This window comes from Pleuronectes platessa, chromosome 12 (assembly GCF_947347685.1).
Source record: "Pleuronectes platessa chromosome 12, fPlePla1.1, whole genome shotgun sequence".
Classification (NCBI taxonomy): Eukaryota; Metazoa; Chordata; class Actinopteri; order Pleuronectiformes; family Pleuronectidae; genus Pleuronectes; species Pleuronectes platessa.
Window position 1 is genome coordinate 14,691,599 of NC_070637.1, and position 22,783 is coordinate 14,714,381.

General features: G+C 43.3%; 2 protein-coding genes across 6 annotated transcripts; one reads left to right on the forward strand and one right to left on the reverse strand.

Annotated features, from left to right (window-relative positions):
• The first annotated feature begins 702 nt into the window (after window positions 1–702).
• On the forward strand, window positions 703–11,898 carry arhgap22 (Rho GTPase activating protein 22). 2 transcript variants are annotated; one of them, XM_053436248.1, is made up of 11 exons: window positions 703–995; window positions 1,111–1,214; window positions 5,509–5,705; window positions 6,458–6,545; window positions 8,117–8,245; window positions 8,378–8,588; window positions 8,678–8,810; window positions 8,897–8,970; window positions 9,479–9,600; window positions 9,694–10,708; window positions 10,806–11,898. In XM_053436248.1, the coding sequence occupies exons 2-11, from the start codon at window positions 1,163–1,165 to the stop codon at window positions 11,023–11,025; spliced, it is 2,241 nt and encodes a 746-aa protein (XP_053292223.1). In that variant the 5' UTR covers window positions 703–995; window positions 1,111–1,162; the 3' UTR covers window positions 11,026–11,898. The 2 variants fall into 2 exon arrangements, with proteins under 2 accessions (XP_053292223.1, XP_053292224.1); XM_053436249.1 differs by lacking the exons at window positions 703–995; window positions 1,111–1,214 and adding an exon at window positions 1,881–2,551.
• mapk8a (mitogen-activated protein kinase 8a) lies at window positions 11,365–22,042 on the reverse strand. Of its 4 annotated transcripts, none has more exons than XM_053436252.1 (12): window positions 21,857–22,042; window positions 19,318–19,484; window positions 18,923–19,052; window positions 18,480–18,538; window positions 18,225–18,363; window positions 17,049–17,214; window positions 16,299–16,370; window positions 15,195–15,377; window positions 14,966–15,090; window positions 14,777–14,840; window positions 13,684–13,761; window positions 11,365–13,400 (listed from the first exon to the last, which is right to left on the reverse strand). In XM_053436252.1, the coding sequence occupies exons 2-12, from the start codon at window positions 19,437–19,439 to the stop codon at window positions 13,225–13,227; spliced, it is 1,314 nt and encodes a 437-aa protein (XP_053292227.1). In that variant the 5' UTR covers window positions 19,440–19,484; window positions 21,857–22,042; the 3' UTR covers window positions 11,365–13,224. The 4 variants fall into 4 exon arrangements, with proteins under 4 accessions (XP_053292227.1, XP_053292225.1, XP_053292226.1 ...); XM_053436250.1 differs by lacking the exon at window positions 21,857–22,042 and adding an exon at window positions 20,070–20,166; XM_053436251.1 differs by lacking the exons at window positions 16,299–16,370; window positions 21,857–22,042 and adding exons at window positions 16,750–16,821; window positions 20,070–20,166.
• Between the last annotated feature and the right edge of the window lie 741 nt (window positions 22,043–22,783).

Consider the following 22,783-nt stretch of genomic DNA (forward strand, 5'->3'; position numbering starts at 1 on the left):
CATTTGTACCATGACACTTCCTCTGCTCGCACTAATGGGACATGCTCTTTTCATGCCTTCAATTACACACACTCATTTCCTATGTGTCCCTCAGGACCATATTTCTAGATTATAGATGATGTTCCCCCACACACCCCACCCGGAGGCTGGCGTGTCTGGACTATGTGAGTGGGCCACGTCATGTGATATAATTTAGTGTTCACTGTACTGCGTGTTATGCATATGGAGGAGGTTTAGTTGAATGCATGTAAGCCTGTGAGTGCTTCCTCTACTGCAGCGCTCTGTTACCCGGATCAGTGTTCCTGTGTTTAACTGGAAGCCGCTTGTCGATTTGCTTGATGTAATTTATCTGTGGTGACACAGTTTCATCTGGTTTGCAAGATGATACCTCAGTTGTTCCATGATTTATGCTATAGGAAAAATATGTGCTATTAAACAAAATCACTGAAATCTGCCTTTTATTAGAATAAATAAGTATTCTCTTTTATCTCATTGGGCAGCTGCCGAGAAACATCTGAAAAGAGTTTTTCCAGATTCAAAGCGAGGGACCTTCCCTCTCCATTCACATAAGCAAATCACTCACAGTGCCAGCATCGCATTTTAGCAGAGAAAGTCAGTAATAACATTTAAAAGAGAAACTCATAATGTTGTCTTAGACAGCATCAGCAGTTTTCACTTCTCCATGTTGGCAGTTCACTTCCTGCGCCGCAGACTGACTGAATATTCAGATGAGGTGGACGGCAGGAGAGCATCGTGTACAGCTGTGTTTCATTTCTCTGTTAAGCTGCACCGATCACGACAGCTGCTGGGAACTGCCTGTGTTGCTTTGTGGAGCAGCACAAACAGAGAGAGTCTGACTTCGAGGCTCAGGCTCGTCTGGTCTGGTCCCATTACACAGCAAGTAATGCCTGCATGACTGTCTTGATTTCCTGTCTCTTCTATCAGAATCTGGTCACCTCAGCATTCCTCAGGCTCACGTCACTGGTGCGTTGATGGCAAGTATAGTGGTCCCCTCTCTTTGGGTGTGTGAATGTCATTGCGTCTGTTTCTTAGAGAACTGGAATTCCAGCCCTGGCATTGTTTAAACCCAGAGTGTCCCTGTGGTTGTAGAAATGGATCCTGTGGAGAAGGATCGCCTGTGCAGTGTGGAGTTGTGCTCAGCATGATACCATCAAGGTCCCCTCGCACCAGTCACGTACCGAGAGATCTGGCAGGTAATACTGTGTGTTTTTAGTTAGTTTTCCACACATAATTATGTATTTTCTTGCTTGTACAGTTTATCTGAGGTCTCATGTGAAGCTGCAAAGCACAGATTTTGTGATAACTACCTCTTCTTTTATCCAATTGAGGCTCTGCACAATTTCTTCATCACATCTCTGTTCAGTTCTTCTGTCTCTGTCAATGTCTCAGCTGTTTTATGAGGATTTAAAGAATCAAATAGCGAAAGTTGTGTTGCCAAAGCGCTGCTGCTCCCTTACAAAGCCTCCAAAGGCAGTGGGAAGCATTAACCATCTGTCTTTGATAGATAATGTGTGAGCTGAGTAGGTTATTTCTTACATATGAGAAGCCTCACACAGCTCTCCGCACTGCATTTGAATCTCATGCAGCCTCTTAAACTGCAGCAGTTATCTGCTTTATTGCATCGCTGCCAGACAGAATATGAATGAGACCATCACCCCCTTGTGTGGTCAGACCATAAATCTTAACCTAATTGAGTCCTGATCAAGTCAGTCACCAGCTCTGCCACATAAATCCTGCAACGAGGTGCAGACAATACGATGACATGTCCTTGCGCTACATTGTGTATTTCATGGTGACAAGGGTGTCGGTTTAATCAAACCTATTGATCTGAGGTTGCCACTCAGGTACGGGCCACAATCAAATATCTCCAGAGACAAACAGCTGGTGGGAATTGTGAAGCCTGTCGTGCAATGGAGGGGCCAATGCAAATTAATGAATGACAAGACAGAGGGCACACAGCCAGATGTATTTATAGACGTTGAGAAAATTGATACCAAAAGTGTGCAGTGGAAGAGAGAGAGAAAGAGAGAGAGAGAGAGAGAGAGAACGAGAGAGCGAGATGGCAGAGGACATAGTGAGGAAGAGGGAGAGAGAGAATGGGCAGGGCTCTAGGTATGTGAGAACAACAGCAAGCCGGACCAGTCAGACAGAGAGGAGGAGTGAGTTGAGAGGAAGGAGAGGAGGCAGAGGAGAGTGAGTGGTTAAGTGCTTGTTAGTGTGTGAGTGTGAGAGTGAGTGTGTATGTGTGTGTGTGTTTGTGTGTGAAATCAGATGGAGCCCAAGTGCAAGACAGTGAGCCAGGGGAGAGAGATGCTCAGAGGGGATGAGGAGTAACAGGGCGAGGCAGCAGCGCGAGGGGCAGAGTGTGTGTGGCTGAGGAGGAAGAGTGTGTGTGGCTGAGGAGGAAGAGTGTGTGTGGCTGAGGAGGAAGAGTGTGTGTGAACAGAGGGATGCAGTCATGTCTCTGTGAGAGGGAGCAGCACAGCAACGGTAACCATGCTCAGCCCCAAGATAAAACAGGCACGCCGGGGTAAGCGCACTCCCTCCTCCTCTCTTCTCCCATCCCTCCTCTACGCTCCATCTCTTTTCTCTCTTTCTTTGCTCCTCTCTCACTGTCTCTGCAGAGCTGTACCTGCTGTCTTTGTACTACAATAGTTACATCAGTATGGTTGCCGGTGCTTTCATTGATGATGACGTCAAAAGGTGTAACAATGCCAGACTGGTGAACACCACGTCACGTCATTCAGCGTCCCAGTGACCACTGCCATCCACCATTTGAGTGTTGTTGTTTTTTTGCATGATCTGAAGCACTGAGGCTTCATCTGCTGTGCTCACTGAGAGTTAAGCGGCACTACTACAGGGTGATGTAATCCCTCATGACTTGATTGTACCATCCTCAGTCCTAGAAGATTTCATCCTGGTGGAGATACAGTGGGTTGTAGTAAAAAATGGCCGCAGGAGGGATAACTCTCCCTGTAATAATGCCCTGACATGTTCACACCTGACAGCTTCCGTGTTTGCAGATGTAGATGATTTGAGCAGGTGACAGGGCGGTGAGGGTAACGCATGGCTCTTTGCTCAGACGTAGTTCCTCAAACGTGGGTAAAACCCCACGAAGTCAGGACGCCACATATGCCTCTCACATGACTGTGTGAAGATGAATATAGAATCTGTAAACTGCCGCTACAGCTCCTGAGATGATGATGATGATGCAGAGTATAGATACCCGCTGTGTTCTCCAGAGCAGGTGGTTGCTACAGTCAGTCGGCGGTGCTTCAGGTGGCTGCTGGGAGAGTTTTGACAATCCTAAATTATCTCAAGGAAATTGTTTTTTACACTGCTGTTTCAGTAGATGGCCACCCTAACAAGAAATAGAAGTCTATGAGGTTTTCTTAATCTCACACTTTTGCATAAAAAGGGCCACAAAAGAGTAAAATATCAGTTTCCGTTTGTTTGTGTGTTTGTTTGTGTGTAATCGTGTGTTTGTGTTGAAGCCGGGCTTCTTTTCTTTACTGGCTGTCATTGCCTTTTTCTACATCAGCCCTGAAAACAAGACCATAAAAGATGATGGGAAGGAGTTTGTTTCTCCTTAATGAACACAGTGCAGTGGCCACTTCCGTTTGCTGGCCACGTTTTGTGCACTTGCCATCTCTCATTTGCTCTAATGGTATTCTCCTGCCCCGCTCTCCTCTGCTCTCTCATTTTATTTGCGAGCAAATTCGGACACCGTCACAGTGCTGTGTTTGCACTTAGAAGCTTAGACACAGGAAGATGTCACTGATAAATCCCTGAGGGAATAATGGATTTATTGAACAAGATATGATCATTTTGAAACACTGTAGGGTCAAAATTACCACGAGGTTTTTATGCCATTGTATCATATCCTTAAGAGGACATCCATAAGACAATATCCAAACTGAAGAAATGTTGATGCTGTACCGTGTAAATTTTAAATGCTATCAAATTTTGTTATGGTTTAATCCATAGGTTATTACAAGTGGTAGCGGTGAGTACCATAGCGTATTCATTCCAGACACAATCCAAAAAATTACACTTACGGGAATAATGCATAATAATATAATAATATAACACACAGACTGGGGGCCATTTTCAATCACGATAAGTACATTTACCTGTGATACTCCTTTGCTAGAATGCAAATACGTAATTTTTACTGAGCTACTGTACGTAATTACAAATGAGTGGTATATAAATTGGCCAATATGAGCCTTAAATGTAAACGTATCAGTTCTGTTTCTCTATTATCAGTTTTCCTGTTATTTATTGATAATTATGATCAAGTTTAAAGTGAAACTCTATTTTAAGCCTCTTAATTACATCATTTTGTTTTTAGAGTTTTATAATAAATAATATAATAACATCTTCAGAATGATTGAAAAATTTTTCATCCATCTGCATTATTGAAGCTTGAATTTTAATTATCTAAATTGTTTTGTTTTAAATGAAGTAATGTAACTAATACTTCCTGTAAAATGCAGTCATTTGATTCTTGTATACCAACATTAGACAGAAAGTATATAAAAAAAACAGTTCCTCTCTAAAATTTCTTGCTGTTTATTTTTAAAGAAGTGCACAACGTGGCCACATCTGCTGTATTTATAGATCTTGCTCCGTCTGCTACTGCAGTCAGCATATACAGTTTTGTTAATGACTGCCTCACATGCTCTCCAGTCCTCTCCCTTCCCGACAATCGCGACTCTGCAAATGAAGGACATCCAGAGAGGGGAGAAATAAAATCCAGCAGACGGAGAGCTGATAAGTCAGAGAGAGAGAGAAACAGAGAGAGAGAGATTTCAGTCCTGGGCCTTTACAGATACCTTCCCTGCTGTCCTCAGCAGAAAGCGAGATGCAATTAACAGGAGAAAAGGCGCCATTGATTTCTCGCTCCTCTCTCTCTGCTTTCTGTTTATCTATCTCCCTCTTTCTCTCTCGCCCTGACTCCCAAGGGATATACTCTACTGTTGCTGTTTCTGCTCTAGACCTTTGGCATGAAGATGCTAATATCTAATCCATGCCTGTAATCAGCTTGAAGCAGTTAAAGCGCAACCTGATCCAAAGCAAAAGTCCTCTGTGTGAAAATGGGAATAATAAATACACTTAGTACTACTAAAACATATAATAAAAAGCACTGGAATAGATGGATGGGATTCATCTTATAGTAGAGCCTCTGTCATTGCTACAAAATGGAGGCTATGTCTTGGCAAATTGACTTAATAGGGAATCCGGATGCGTGGTCCGTCCTCTGAGCTCAGCTGCCCCCTTGAGAGGCTTCCATGAATCATGATTGTGGATCATCTTTGGGTGAAAATTCAGAATCATAGCAAAACAAAATAAAGAGAAACGACTTGTATCCTCTGTCTCAAAATGCAACTCTCTATTTCCTTATCCCTCTCTGTCTCCCTCTCGCTCTGACTCTCTTGAAAGCGCCCATTTGCTCACTTTATCTGTCTGTGCATCTCCATGCAGCGCGCTCCAAGAGCATGGTGCTCGGAGAGCTGTCCCGGGTGTCCAGGCCCTGCTCGCCTCTTGATCTGGAGAAAGCACTGAAGGTGGGCTGGCTGAAGAGGCAGCGCAGTATCATGAAGAACTGGCAGCTGCGTTGGTTCGTCCTGAGGGCTGAGGCTCTGTATTTCTACAAGGACCAGGATGAAACCAAGGCACAGGTGACGCTCACAAAACAACACAAATACAAGACAGTGTCACTTGTTGCTGCTTAACCTTATTTTTGGATTCCTTCTGTTTTAAAGCATGATACATATTCCACCTCCATGAATTCATCTATATTAGTAATTGTCCCGCAGGGCCAGTCGATCCAATGTGTGTTCTCTGACTCTGAAAATAGCTTATTGATTCCTTTAAATCAGGCTGACACAATACATTTTGTAGCCCTCAAGTTGAATAACGCACTGAAATAAGGGGCCGTGGTTTTTAGCCACCCACTCTATCTTTATATTGTTAGTGTCAAATTAGCTGGATAAATATCTAATCATCTTTCCTGCGAAAATCATCCATCCCCACAATGTCCATTAAAGCCAAGCAAGTGTGTTTCTGCCCTGACACACATACACAGATAATGTGGTAACTAGCTGCCCCGTGGTCTTGTTGTACTTAGTATATGATCTTTGACCCGCTCTATGCCTGATCGGAAATGCAAGCGCATCAGGAAGCGGCAGTGGGATAAAGAGATGAAGAGCTGTTACCCTGAGTCATCCCTGAGTCCATCATCATTACATCGCTCCCTTGGACTGATTCCCAGATCCCATAGTGCTCAGAAACTCTATAATGTTTCACATGCACTTCACGTCCAAGTTCAGAACCATTAATTGACTTGGTCCTTGAATGTTGTTGACATGGGTGTTTTCCTTGTGCCTGGCTGTCGGTCAATCTCAAGCCTTCCACAACTTTTCTTCCACAGGGTTGTATCCCTCTTCAGGGCAGCCAGGTCAATGAGCTGCCGGCCAATCCGGATGAGCCTGGTCGCCACCTTTTTGAAATTGTTCCAGGTGAGTTGGCGCGATGACAACTGGTGCTGCATGTGTACGAAATTCAACAAGTAAGTCTTGTTCAAAGGATGCTCAGCAAGCTGCTTAGCAATGACTGCGAATAAACACTGGGTTTGTTGTTTGTTTTTTTAGAAGAAAGCACATCTCATGTAATTTGCCTCCGCTAATAATAATATCAAGACATCAGTATGTTTCGCAGAAAATAGACATCAAGATCACAGCTGGACTCTGAGGCTCAGAATGACACAAGTCGCTAAACCTGGCTCGCAGACGTCTTTGGTGTTTAGACAGCGATCAAATCAGTGCATGTACCACAACAACAAAATATGCCAAGTTTGCAGTTAAGTACAGAAAGCATATGTGTGTTCCCTGAAACTGTGATCACACTTTACATACAGCACTTTGTTTCCTTTTACACTTTGTTGTAATTAAGGAAAAAACAGAAATAAGTGGAGGGGCGATGCATAGCTGCACTTGATGTTTATACATAAGGCAATGCTACCTTCTTATATTGTAATAATGACATTTCATAATGTAAATTGTGTCTCCATAATATTATAGTTTTTCATGATTTGTTCATGACATCGTACAATATAATGTATAAGAAGATAATATCTTATCAATTTAAGCATTGGATTGTCTGTGGAGCTTATTATTTGTAAGATATCTTAAAACTTATTATCTTAATAATCTGGAGAGATTCCCTCAAGAGTAAAATTACTGGCAAATATGGTGAAAATTTGTCCTTGCGTTGTGTGTGTACGCGCACAGACATGCGCACGGAGCAGTCAGCAATGTCATATAATATTGTTTCACAGCAAATGATTCACCGGCTGTAACACATGCTCGAAACAGGCAGAACAATAGAGAACAGCAGAAAGGATGAGAGGTCACAGCCATAGTGCCAACACCACAAGGGGTCAACAATGATTTCATTCCATTCTACATTTCTGCTCATAACAGCGAGTTTGGCTGTGGTGGGGGAACAGAGGAAAAGGACCTGGACACAGGGAAAGAGAATCCTGAACGGGATGCTGCAGTTACTCGAGTCCACAGGGACCACTCCTCTTTCTGGGTCATTTCTCTTGCACAAAACACACTGTACACCACAGTGCAGTGCTTAGTAGTGAATGCAAGTGCTGATATGGAGCACCTGCATTCACACCCCCACAAAATCCACTGACAAAAAACAACTCTTGCTTTCGAGTAGAGAAGTGAAAATGTTTTATGCATGGCAAACATGCTTTTAGAATTTTAAAAGAGCCTGCACCTCTGCAGATGCAAGAAAGTACAAAGTCAGATAAGGGGCGTCGATTCCACAATCAATCAAAGCTAAACTGAAATGTCAAACTGAAATGTCAAAGCGGGAGGCATCACGCTGTGTGTGGATGGAGAGGCAGAGCCGCGTCTTTGTACATTGCAGGGGAGCTTGAGCTGATAAGTTGATGCGGTTTATGTGATCAGCAGAGCAACTGTCCAAAGTGGTGTTTGTTCTGTCCCACCAATTTTAAAGCACTGTGTCATTTCATGCTGTTGAGCCAGGTCGTAATGAATGACGGTTGTGTTCTCAGGTGGGGCTGGAGAAAAGGATCGATCAGGTATAAGCCATGAATCATTCCTGCTGATGGCCAACTCTCAGAGTGACATGGAGGAATGGGTCAGAGCCATACGGAGAGGCATATGGGCTCCGCTTGGAGGAGGTGTGGTTCCTAAACATTACATACAGCCCTGTTTATCATGATGATTGCCTTAAAGAGCGGAGCTAATCCGGTTTGACACACGCAAGGAAACACTCTGAACTATTGATCATTTTCTGTATTGTTTGGTTACAGGAGTCTTTGGGCAGCACCTGGAGGAGACAATGTTGTGCGAGGCCCAGTGTGGCCCCCAGCGAGAGGTCCCTGTGCTGGTCGAACAGTGTGCGTGTTTCATACGTGAACATGGGCTTGAGGAGGAGGGCCTGTTCAGGTCCCCTGGACAGACCAATCATGTTCGAGAGCTGCAGGACGCGTGTGATCGTGGCGAGAAGCCGGTGTTTGACAGGTGAGGCAGCAGGAAGGGGTTCTTCGTGTTGTTGCAGAACACCAATCTATAAGCAGTACTCATCGTGTGCACTCTCATGTCTCTGACAGTACCACAGATGTCCACACAGTGGCATCGCTGCTAAAGCTGTTCATACGGGAGCTGCCTGAGCCTATTATCCCATTCTGCAAATACACACAGTTTCTTTCTTGTGCTCAGCTACTTACCAAGGATAAAGAACTGGTAATAAAGAAACACACAAACAAACAAATTGAAGATATATTTAAAACCTTGACCCCTTGATAGTTAACCGTTTTTTGCTGTTGTAGGGAATCATAGAGCTCGGGAAACAGGTGAAATCTCTTCCTCAGGTCAACTACAACCTCCTTAAATACATCTGCAGGTACGTAAACACTGTCCTGTTGTCTCCTGAATGCATCATTCGTTTGTTACGCTCACTGATGAGACTGTTAATGGGTTTCATTGTTGCTGCTGTTTCCCATTCACTGTGTGATGATTGAGGATTTGTCCGCCTGTCATACAAGGGAAACTACATTTGTTATGCCCACATCCTACTCACCAGGCGATGCGACATCACATTGATTTACTCTGACTGTGCGTAACTGCATGTCTCTTCCTACGCATCTATATAGACTGAGAGCTGAGCCCACAGACCATCCAGAGCTATGATTCACTCTCACATTTTATTAATTGCTATCAATGACTAAAAACAAGAGGGGGTTTAAAGTCTCCCTCTGGTGAAAAATCAAGACTAGGAGAATAGGAGAGACCATATTAAGTTACATTTTTGCAATTTTAGGCATTTAATTAACATTTCCTTAAATCATTAGATAATGAGATTTAATGTGAAAGTAAATGTTACGCTCACACACTGGTCACTGTCTGCTCAGGTTCCTGGATGAGGTTCAGTCTCACTCCAACGAGAACAAGATGAGTGTTCAGAACCTGGCCACTGTGTTTGGACCCAATATCCTTCGGCCCAGGGTGGAGGATCCAGTAACAATGATGGAGGGTTGGTGCTCATGTTAGCATGTGTCAATCTGCAACCAAATTTGTAGCAAAAACCTTATTTCCAATCAACATGCATGTCTGTCATTATAAACAGGAAGTACCCAGGTGCAGCATCTGATGACTTTGCTGATCAGTGAACACTCCCGACTTTACCAACACGATGAGCCAGAAACCGAAATCGAGATCCCTCCACAGCAACCTCAGAGTCTTGCCCAACGGTGCACGGTGGAATGGATGTCACACGAAGACACTGAACCCCCACCCTCCTCAGGTACAAGCGCCACAACACCCAAGGAGAAACTCCAATCTTCCACCCCATCTTCAGAGAGGAACCTTGAAGCCCCAAGCCCCATTACAGTGATAGAGACAGCCGAGGATGGTCAGGATGAAGGGAAGAGCATAAGTGGGCCAGAGGATAAAGTTGAGGAAAAAGCAGATTTCAAAACTGAATTGAAAAGTGGGGGTGAAGTCGCTGTTAGTCCCAGTAAACAGTCCAAAGCACTGCCGTCCTGGAGGAGCTCCTTCAAGGGCAGTGCAGCACCTGGGGGGCCAAGGGCAAAGATAGGGGGGTCGGCAGGGGATGTGTCAGCACCTGGTGGGAGCAACTGGCTGATGAATGGCCTGTCGTCCTTCCGAGCTCACCGCCGCACCACGTCATCTGGTGAGAGGCTGAAGGATTCAACTCTGTCTCTGAAGGACTCAACCCTCTCCCTTAAAGAGAGCACTCTCTCAATTAAGGACCCGCAGAGAGACTCAGATGACGAATCCGCTCGAACGCCCCTCGCTCACAGAGCCCTCCACCAATCGCACAGACTGTCCGCCTATGACAACGTTGCCCCGTCCAGTCTGAGCCTGCCTGCTGAATCCCCGATTTGGTCGTCCTTTGATATCTCGCTGGCCGAACCAGAGGCAAGCGATAGGGCAGTCAATGTAGCGCAGGGTCAAGAGAGACCCACAGAGGTGAGGGACAGTACAAATACTTCAGATCACAGTGCAAGTGGTGCTGAGGACGATCCGGCAGGAGAAGATGAAGGTCTCACCAACGTGCTGACCCATCTCAAGGAAGAGCTGAAGAAGCAGAGGACGAGTTATGAAGCCTCCATTCGCAAGTAAGAATGAGTCACTTCTCATTTCTGTCGAATTAATTAAAATAAGGATTCTGTGTTATTTATTTTAACCTCTTCTTTCGCTTGTCTTTTCCTCGAGGTTGGAGGAGTCCTGCTCTAAGTACCAGTCCCAGGTAAACCGCCTCAAGGAGGAGCTGGACCAGGAGAAGAAGAAGTTCCACATGCTGGAGATCCGACTCAGGAATTCAGAGCGAGCAAATAAAGACGCGGAGAACCGAAACCTCCTCCTCCAGCAAGAGATGGAGGACTTCTTCAAAACCCTCGGAGATCTGACGACAGGAGCAACACAGACCAACTAGATCTGACCAGGAGGGACGAGGAAGAGCTTAAATAACTGGGAAGACCAGCAAGTTCCAAAGCTTTGAAGACCAAATACCTCTAGTGCTACTTGCTATCATATCCTCTTTAGTATGGCGGTCTTGTGCCTACACTGAACAATGCCGGTGCCAAACGAGAGCTCTTCCGGATCAAGGACTTCTCATTTTACCACTCCAAAAATGTCCTCCCCATTATACTCCATTGTTCATGTAGATGATTATTTATTGACTAAATTCCTCTAGGAGATACTGGTTATGAGGTAGTTTTCCTGTAAACACTTTAAGGACTCTTGAAACTCAAAGGAAGAACAACTTGAGACATTAAAATTCAACTCGTTTATTTGCTGGAGTTGTACGTACTGTCGACAGTTTCCATTTTGAATGTATATAATTGGTCTGTTAGTGAGGCAATTTCAGATCCAAAGGCTAAAATCCACACATCCGGCCATATCACAACACACCACAACAGCCATCAGTATTTGGCCAAGTCATCAGAAGACTGCAGCATCATCCCCATAGTGCTCGACGGCTTTTCTTTCTTTCCTCTATGTACCTGCACTAGAACCAGATTTGCTAAGAGAAAACTCATGCGTCGTCTAGTCTAATTTCTCTATTTTTGAGAAGATGGAGGGGAGAGAGGAAAAAAATAAAACACAGGAAGAGGATGTCACAACAGTCATTTGAAATGTGGTCCAGAAAGGGTCAGGACATGCGTCACAATCCCCCAAAGAGCATTCTGGGAGCTGAATGCTAGGGGTAACTGCCTGAAGTGCCCAACAATGAAGAGGGCAAATTTTGAGCCATCAAGTACATCCAAAGGTTATCACCATGGCGGGTAACAAATACCTGTTTCCCGACTCTCGGAAAAAATACAAACATTAAATCTACATTAAAATGTACAGATCAATTTACCAAGTATCCTAATCTATGAATAAATATTGCACAGAAAACAAAGAAAAAATGAAAACAAAATGCATATAAATAGTACTTCTGAATGAAATGTACATTACAAACAATAGATGCCTCCTAGCTTGAAATAAATAAATAAATAACACAAATGCAGAAGAGAAAATCTTTTTTTCACATTTCTTTGTGAATGATGTGTTACATGAAAAACATACTGTATCTTCAAAAAATGTGTGTTTTAGTGTGTGTGTGTATGCACGTGAGAGGTAGAACTCAGAAAAGACGCACCGCAGAGGAGAGGAGCATCTTCCTCGGAGACGACGGAAAAATCACTGAACTGAGTTAAGGGCACTTAAAAACGAAATATCTTGAATATCCAACGGCTGTAAATAATGTCTGAGAAAACCTGCCAAAAGGGCAAAGTGGCTGATGTGACAGTTGCCCAAAATACACCTCACTCATATAACCAGTGGAGAGGCCTGTATGAAGTTGGTACAGCGCGAACAGCAATCATTGGCTCCTTACAATTCCACATTTCTATTGACTTTACATTCACCCTGTTCTTCCTCATACAACAGACCAAAACCTACGAATCCCACGTGAGTCAATAAATAAGTTACAATACAGTCAGTTTGCAGAATGCTATCGTAAAAAAGAAATGCAGAGTCAGGGCAACCGACCATTTGACTGCTTGTCCTGATACACACACACAATCAGAAGTGATAAAATACTAAGAAATAAGTTAACGTAGGATGCTTTCTACAAGAAAGATGAGGAGCTGTGTCAAAATAAAAGCATCTATTTGCATTAGAGAAGAAAAATGTGCTCTAGTCTACCTCTAAAGAAAGAATTCATTCAAATGTCCCAAAAAATTATCAAAAAAATGTCAAATGACCGATTCCAAAATATACCCAACGTAATATTGCAGTGCTCAACAGCAGCAGCTAAAAAAAGGAGAATCCCTCTCTTTCATAACACACACACCACAGATTCACATCAAAACATACTCTTGATTCTTTGCAGCAAAAATACAGTAATAATGATACAGTTTCAAACCACAGTCATGTACAGCAGTGTAGAGGGAGGGGGAAATAAAAAGAAACTGTACATTAAAAGCGCAGCTCTACAAACTAACATGAGAACTTTCATTGGCCAAAACAATTTTCCCATCACACACACTGATGAGACAACGGTTTTATGTGTGTGTGTGTGTGTGTGTGTGTGTGTGTGTGTGTGTGTGTGTGTGTGTGTGTGTGTGTGTGTAGTATGTGTCTGTTATCTGCAGCAGGCCAGCGCACCCAGAGAGGTATGGCTTTCCAAGCTGCTGTCTGTTTCAGAGGTCAAGGTGGGGTCGCTGCACGGGTCAGTGGGCTCCGTGGACATGGACGAGACGTCGTTGGCCGAGGAAGAGGAGGACGTGGGCTGGGGGGGGCTGTCGATCACTGCTGCACCTGTGCTGCGAAAAACACACGTGGACGCATAAGTTTTATTGAAATATGCCGGATTCAGCCATCGTGTGATGAGTCAGGCATCCACGTGGTAACGGTACGTCAAACTGTGAATCCCCAGTGAGCTCTGCATACAGACTTTTACGAGTTAAACTAAGGCATACGAGTGTGTCTGCTTCTGGTAAATAACCTCTCATGTGACTCTCACAGATAAAATTAGGATTGATTCACTGTAATTCCTCCTCTCCACCTCTTCTCATCGCCCACAGCTATAATGATTACTCACCTAAAGGAGGTGGCTGGCCTCTTATCACTCCATTTTTTGCCCACTCATCCCAATCACTCACTTCCTTATAAATTAGATCTGCAAAAGAAAGAAAAGTAGAAGGTTACGTGGGACAGGGAGGGGGGCAGAAGGAAATAATAGCGTGTGTGCACCATATGTGACGTACTCTTTATGTACAGTCGATGTTTTGCATACTGTACAGTCCAAACAGCATCATGGTTCTAATTCGGACAGGCTGTGCTAGTGTGACCCTTCTAAAAATGAGTGAGGGGTCATTATCACCTGGCAGGGTGTAGGATGAGCTCATCCTGCTGCTCAACTGAAAGTGATATTTACTCACATGTTTAAATCCCAGCCCTCTGCTGCACAGAAACAGGTTCATCACTCCCACAATAGAAAACATTAATTAATAAGGGGGGATGTCATGTGTCACCCTCTGGCAGCTTCAGTGGAGATACAGATCTCCTCGGGAAACGATGTCTGTCAACAACTGACTGCCTTTCCACACATTCACTGGCCGTGATGCTGGATTTCTTTACGCATGATTTATTTTTGTGCTTTTACAAATAGAAAATATTCTTGTCATCACTGATAAACATAGAATCTGACCAGATGACCATTCCTATATCAGCGTAATACTATTTGAATAACAAACTTTATGTTTATGCATATATATGACTGTATTGTAATATTAGACCACCACTATTAGACCAACCTAATGAAAAGGAACCTCCTTTAACAATCATTTCTTACAAAAGAATCTGTAACAAGCCTGATTATTTTCAAAAAGTTCCATGAATTATTCTCTGACAAATAAAAGAAGATATTGAAAAAAATCTGTCAAGTAGATTTTGTGCAATCCTGCTAACTGACAGACCAACAGACAGACAAAAAGACACAGATGAAAACATAACCGTCTTGGCAGAGGTAATGAGTCCTCCACGTCCTGGCGCTGTGGTAAGTTTCTGTGCTCCTCGGGAGCCAGAGTGCAAATTATCTGGCACTCTGGCTCCTGAGATCCCCCCACCTAAACTGACATTGAATAGTGAAGCGTTGAGTGTGGTGTTAATGGATCTAAGTCGTGCTGTCTGACCTTTCCACTCCTCCACGGTGTGCTCCCTCTCGTCCAATGCTTTCTCCGGAATCTTCGGAGGTGGCTGGAGAAAGAGAATACTGCTTACAAGACACATCGATGTGACAAGAGCGATGCAAACTTTCTTCTGAAGTGAAGTAATTAAAGTCTTCTTTGAGGATGGTGCAGTCCGATCAGTAATCCACTTACCGCTTCCACTTCTGCTGGGTCGTACCAAACATTGATGTAGGGGTGCTGCAGGGCCTCGTCTACAGTGATTCGTTTGGAGGAATCAATCACTAACATCTTGGCTAAGAGATCTCTGGCTTGGCTCGCTGAGGGATGACACAACAAACAGATAAGAAGCTGCGCTATTTATCCCAACGCTGCAAATGTGCTTTGATGAATGTGTTCTTAAGAGATATAACAAGGACACTACCTTTCAGTTTGTTGTGATCAGAGTCAGCAGGGAAGAGCACGTCTGGGAAGAGTTTCTCGAAGCTGTATCCAGCGTAGCGTGGCCTGTTTTCTACGTACGTTCTTACCGACTGATTCAGCTTCATGAGGAATTCCTGAGTTGGGGTGCCGAGCTGCTCAATGACCTTGTTCCACTGATCAATATCTGAAGGGAAAATGTTAAGGAAACAGGCCACAAACACACAAACACACACACACACACCAACAGCTTCACTTACATACACACACAAAACCTAAAGCGATGCATCCACTCACTCCTTTCCAATGCATTTCTGCTTTGTAGTTGCTATGTGAAATGTATGGTATGACTACTAAATTTCATCAAATAAAAGTAACCTATGTATTGCATGTTGCAGCTGAGTACCCCTCACTTCACCCTCACCTTCCAAACATGACAGAGAACCTGTCTTCAGATGTCATAAAAACTCAAAAAGGTGTTAAGTTTGTCCAGTTTGGGCTACTGTAAAAAACAAGGTGGCCTCCTTCATTAAGTATTTGAATATAAAGGGTCCTTTCTAGGGTGAAGACAACTACAATTTGTCCAATTTAGATGAAACACACTAGTGAAAACATCACTAGGATTATTTTATTTTCAATTTCTGCCAATAGATCCATTTCACCTATATCTTCTAGACTGGACCTTTAAAATAAATGATTGGCGTTGATCAGAGTACTTTTACTTTAAAACAGGCACAGGAATTGTTGCAAATATATATGTGTGACATTTATTATTATTATTATTATTCAACAGATATAGACATTGATATAGACACTGAAACCATGGTGAAAGATTATTATCACTGATATTTTTGCAGCTGATGCAGTGGCTCGGGCTCCGAAATGAAAAAGCAAGACATTCATTCATTGCACACATCCTCTCTCACAGCCACTGCCCTTTACTATCTGATGTTGCTTAACAGTAGGTTGGTGCTGAAGGGCAATGATGGAGGTGACATTTGTGGGCGGGAAAACTTGATAATGGACAGCAAAGTGACAGGAGGGAAACTCCCAGGATGGTGTTTGGATCTCTTCACACAGAATGAAGTGATGACGCAGTGAAGGATACGATCAGTGCCGGGGAACAACACGCTTCCCCTGATCATTTCAGCCACAATGCAGCCCACTGACCATACGTCCACTGGGAGGCGGACATTGAGATGACAGGGAGGTGGACATGCAAACAAAACCATGAGGAGAAGGGAACAAAACAGAAAAAACTGAAAAATAACACAAACTGAGAAGACAGCAAACAGGATGGCAGTGGTGGGATGATGAGTGGAAATAAAAAAATGGATTCCATGCAGCAACAGCCAGATACATGAGAGGAAGCAATGCAGTGTTTAGCAGATAGAAATTGAAGCTGATGCATAAGCAGCACGAGTTACAGTGGACTGTATTAACAATTCACCATCGCCTGGCACAATGTATTAATATTCAAACCAGTAAAAACATAAATAGTTTGCAAAGCCTGTTAAAATGAACAGTGTGAGGAGGCATTAGAAAAAACCCAAGGATACAGTCCCTTCCTGGGAAGAGGATTTTATGGCGAACCATTTCTGCCAGTATGCAGCCCACAGACCATATGTCCACTAGCCAAGTGGAACATGGTAATAAGCCAATAAAAAGGTGAGAGGAATGCATGACAACAGGTTAGTTACAGATAGGAGGCTAGTTAGTGAGCAACTACTTTTCACATAACACAAAAACAACACATTCATATTCAGCTCCTTGTATATGACCTATAACACGGCCGATCCACAAAGTATTTTAGGTTTTGTAGTGAAACTGCAGATGACTTTGAGGGGTTGAAACTAACCATTGGCTTGATATCCCATGCCCAGGATGACCTCAGGTGCTCTGTAGTAACGTGTCACCACGTACGGTGTCATCAGGAGGCCGGTGGCCGCCGTCCGAGCCAGGCCAAAGTCCAAGATCTTCAGTGTACAATCGGACTTGACGACTATGTTACTTGGCTTCAGATCCTACAGAGGAACACACAGCAAACTGTGATTTTAGTAATGTGTTAAAAATGTATCAATGAGAAGTGAGGACATTGTGAAACTATAGAGCGCATAACTCCGCCGAGGCCCAACAGTCCCCTTATGAAACCACATTTAAATTCACTAAATCAATTTTGGAATTTGATTTGAACCAAATTGCAAAAGCCCATAAATACCAGTCCCCTAACCATGCCTGATTATTTTCCGTCAAGAGACCTGAGTTATTATCTGGGAAATCAATGAAATTATATTAGAAAAACTCCCTAACTTAACAATGTTAAAGAAAGCGATATAAAGATTTAAGAAAAACCCTGGATACGTCCCCTGATCCAGATCCGCACCAAAATGTAATGGGTTTTTCCTTTCTTGGGTCATGTCCCAATCCTATACACAATTTCATGGCATACTATTGAGTAGTGTTTACATAATCCACCACACAAACAAACAAAACATATTTATTTGATTTATTTATTTGTATAGCACTGCACTGAAAAGACTGAACCTCACAAAATCCACAAAAAGTCATAACATATAAAGGTTGAGACTTTAGAATTAATAGAGAAACCCAACAGTTGAACAATGAGCAACAGAAACACTAGCCTCAGAGAAGAGCCCACATTACAACATTATGATCGCCTGTGTTGTATATTTCCAGATTAATTGCGTTGACCTTTCACAATAATAACTTTGTCACTATAGGCTGCGAAGGAAAATGTTTTCATGGAGATGAACAGATCCTTGCTCAGTACTTTTTTTGGGGCTATGAGCATCTCTCTTCATGATGAGGTTCAACTTAACTCACATTTGAAAATATACATTAACCAGCCCTATTTGAGAGACCTTAACACAAAATATTATCAATATTATTTCAGATGGTGTTGTTAGTAATTAAAGGACAACATTCATCCTCGGATAGTCAGACAGTTAACAGTTCCTCTTCCGGACACCGGCCTGGCGTTAGGTCTGCGTATTCCAGGCCGACCGATGCTTACCCTGTGAATGATGCCGGCAGCGTGGAGGTGTTTGATACCGCACAGCGTCTGATAGAGCAGATAAGACAGCCTCTCGTGGTCCAGCTCCATCTGAATGACCTGGCACAGGTTGGCGTCCATCAGCTCCATCACCAAGTAGCTGGCCGAGCAGGAACAGGATACATGTGTGGTCAGTTTTATGAGCGGCACATACATGTACCGTATGCTTTAAAATCAAATAACACACGCAGTACATCCACACATCAAGCTACTTACACATCTTGAAAATCTTGTAATGATTTTTGTGGTGTAAATACATTTAATAGGCCAATGATCTGTGGGCACAAAGTCACAAGCAATTACATTAAAGCATCATAACATACTTTACATATTTATGCATCTAGATAAGATTAACATTTTGTCTCAAGCAACATGTCCACTTTTAAAAAAACTTATCAGCAATGACACAGTTTTGCCAAAATGTGATATTTTTTTTGTAAGTATTGATGTTTTGTTTTGTTGTGGGAAAACGCCCGACTGGTTTGATAAAATAAACTAGTAAGACTGTAAACGGTATAGATGGAAAACAGAATCTTGGGCAAGATATCCACTGTCACCAGTAGCCTGTCACCAGTAGCCTAATGCCAGAGGCTAATTCATCCTCCGAGATTGCCCATGAAGTGAATAGGTGATGTAACTGAGTAGCTTTGCATACTTACATTTTTGTGATTGACACATTTCATTAGGACTAGCTCTCTGTACGCCCTCTTGGCATGGGTTTGATTTTGAAACGGCCGACTCAGCTTCTTGATGGCAACATTTCGTTCAAGCATTTGGTCGTAAGCAGAGCTGGAGGACAAAGTGTGAACAATGTTAAGAATGTGGTCACATATGTGGGAACACAGGGAGCAGAGATATGTCACTTCAATATTCTAGACATCTCAGCAAATAAAGAGCATGAAAACATTTGAAAATTACAGTTAACATTGATTTGTACTGTATAACTTCAGATGGGATAAAATAAAATGCTCCTTATTTCTCTTGAGCGTTCAAATCGGTGACAGATTTCTACGAGTAGCTGCTGACTGAATATGAATGAGGCTGAAACACTCACCACACTATCCCCTGCGCTCCTGAGCCGATGGGTCTTAGATTCTGGTATCGCTTCAGGACTGTGAACGTCGAGTCTCCCACATCGAGGCTGTAGAACTCCCTCTCTCGCTTGTTTTTGTTCATGGTGAAATCTTCAATTACTGCTCTCTGTGCATCAAAAAATGTCCTCTGTGAACACAAAAGAAACACACACACACACGAGCGGTTCAAATATTTCGAAGGGGCCAGGACTATACGGCAGAAACCATAAGAACTGCTGCACAAAAATTAGAAAGTCAAATGAAAAACCCCGTTCGCAAAGAGGCAGATTAGGAGCGAAGGGGAAGAGGCAGTGCTGAGTTTCACACTTGAGGCGAGCACTGCAGCTCCTTATCTCAGCGACTCAGCAAACACACCAGGATGGAAGATTTGATATCATCAGCAGGGAAGGCAGAGCAGCAGGCCACAGGGAGGTCTACTACTTCATCATATGAAACATGATTCCCTGAGTGACTGTCACATTGGAAAACCAAGCCCAGCGTTAACTCCTTTGAGTTTGGACCCTCGCCCAAGCAGGACGCCAGCCCAGTTCTACAAGCAGGTCTTCCACAGGCACAGGTTAACTGGGTCAAGTTGCACCAAGAGGCTGCTAACCCCCAGATAAGACACAACACAGAGATGCTAATTTTTTTGATGCAGGATGTTCCCAAATAAGCTTCATTTTGCATTCAAACAAAACCAGCCAAAATCTAAAGAAAAAAGGAGAAAACTGACGTCGACTTCCTTTTCATTTTCTTCCGTTCTTATGTAAGCGGCGTAACCACCCTCCCCATTCTCCGACTCTCCAGACACACAGGCCATATGAGGGATGTAATTGCCAGAATACAATGAGTCAGCTCTCCTTCTGCTCCTCCCACGTCACAGAGGCGTTCATGACATCCACCTCCCTCACAACATGAAAATAGACATGCTTCCTTTTATATTTTAGACCGGAAGCAATTATTCTCGTCTGAGCTGCGATGCCTTGAATGACGTCGCAGTCAGTGTGCAGGTGGTGTTATAATGTTCTGTTGCTCATCTGTTAGGTGATTATATATTGTAATATCACAAGGAGAGAGCAGGTCAGTTCGGTGCAGGGAGCCAATCGCACACTGAACGTTTCACTCTCATGATATTTTATGATCAAATGAATCCCTGTGTAGTTGTACACATGGTTAATATCAATGGGCCTGTTGTGAAATAACCATTATCGACGCTTGCAGCATAAACGCAGCATCAACAAATTCCTCTGAATCAATTACACACTATTAGACTGCAGTTATGTGGCAGCTGCAGTATTTATAAGGAATGCAGCAGCCACATCCGTCGTTTGATGCAGTGCTTAAAATGTCTGGGTGTTGTGATTGGGTTTTTGAGGCTGTAATACATCAGAGGCGCCTCGTGTGCTCGGCGAAGGCAGAAATGCAGCAGGGTCGTTCCTAGAGTGCACAATCTTCTAATGACTTAACCTTTGTTTTCTCTACAGGAGTATCTAACAGTCAAACCAACAGCTTCCAAAGCACTCACACATTTACAAAGGTCGAATTCAGATGCTGGAAATGGGCATTAACATGTATATATCATTGATTATGACACATAAATGCACATTATTAGAAGTCTGTGTCATGGTTTACCACATATTAACAGAATTCAATATTATACCGTTCAGCTATCTTGTCTCTAATATTATTTAGCATTAGGCAAACCCACATTACAGTAAAACACAAGCAGCCTATACTTGGAAGAATCACTAAACCATATTCACATTCCTCAATCCCCATCCCCAGCAGAGGACATACAATATAATCCCAGCCGTACATACATTTATAATAACCTACCCTATAGATACATAATTAATTGATATCATTTATAATATGGATACGATAACTCGGTCATTGGGAGATATTATCCTAATGCATCCTGCCTTAACCAATCCAGAGCTCTGAGTAGGGCGGAGGATCACAATACATCGTGTGGTTAAATGACAGAGACTGAGTGGAGGACCAGTATCGACGCACTATTTATTTTCATTCCATGTCAGTGTGGTGGGTGGCGGGTTAACCTTGGCCACACGACCCCTGCTCTCCCCCGGCGAACGTGGATAAATTACTCCACAGACAAAAGACTGGCGTCCATGCGACACGCTAAATAATCCGAACACTGCACAAGAAGACATGAGAAGGCAGAGATAATGTCAGCCAGTGTGGAGATATGACAGGGCCCGTTCGTGCAAACCCAGTGCGCAGTCCCGCGGTGCCACCCGCTGCTGTCTCGGCTCCATATGAGCGATCGGTGTGCAGCAAACTGAACCCACGCTCGGTGTAGTGTTCTTGGTAAGAAACTACAATGTACGACGCTTAAAACAAGGGCCCACACGGTATGAGGAGCGTGCAAACACACACACAAACACACACACACACACACACACACACACACACACACAGAGAGAGAGACATGCGACCCTCCCCCACGGCCAAACAATGAGCACGTCCGAGGAGCTGAGGTGCGGATCCTCATCTTACCTCCGTTCATCCAAACCGAGACTGTAGCGATCGCCCCGCGGTTCGATCGGCAGCGTAACGTGTCGGTGCGGCGGACCAGTTTGTTTGTGCCGCCGGTGGAGGACGATTTATTCCGTTGTGCGGCTTAAAAATACATGACCTCACCACATTCACTTGCCTACGTTTCCATCTGGCTGCTACTGACAGGCCAGGACGCGCAGTGCGCACGGGGCATGCGTCCCAGCAGCGCGTCACTCATCCGCTGAGACACACCCACCACCTCCTCCATCCATCCCTGCTTCCTTCCGCCTTTCTATCTATCTATCTATCTATCTATCTATCTATCTATCTATCTATATACTGTATATATGATCCATCTATCTATCTATCTATCTCTATCTTAATATATATATATGATCTATCTATCTATCTATCTATCTATCTATCTATCTATCTATCTACTGTATATATGATCCATCTATCCATCTATCTATCTATCTATATATCTATCCATCTATCTATCTATCTATCTATCTATCTATCTATCTATCTATCTATCTATCTATCTATCTATATACTGTATATATGATCCATCTATCTATCTATCTATCTATCTATCTATCTATCTATCTATCTATCTATCTATCTATCTATCTATCTATATACTGTATATATGATCCATCTATCTATCTATCTATCTATCTATCTATCTATGATTTTGATGTTATTTGTTGCCCAAAGAGCCCAGACAGGGATCAGCCTATTGGCCATATTTCTGTTTGACATTACACATGTTAAATGTAGTAAACATACACAGTAATGTTGGAAAGAAAAATAAAACGTTAGGCTGCATATTCCCCCCCACCCTCCTTTATATGTCCTAACATGTATTTCCTGGTGATAAAAAGAGAAGGACTGGCAGAATGGTTTATGAATCACTGAGTGCAC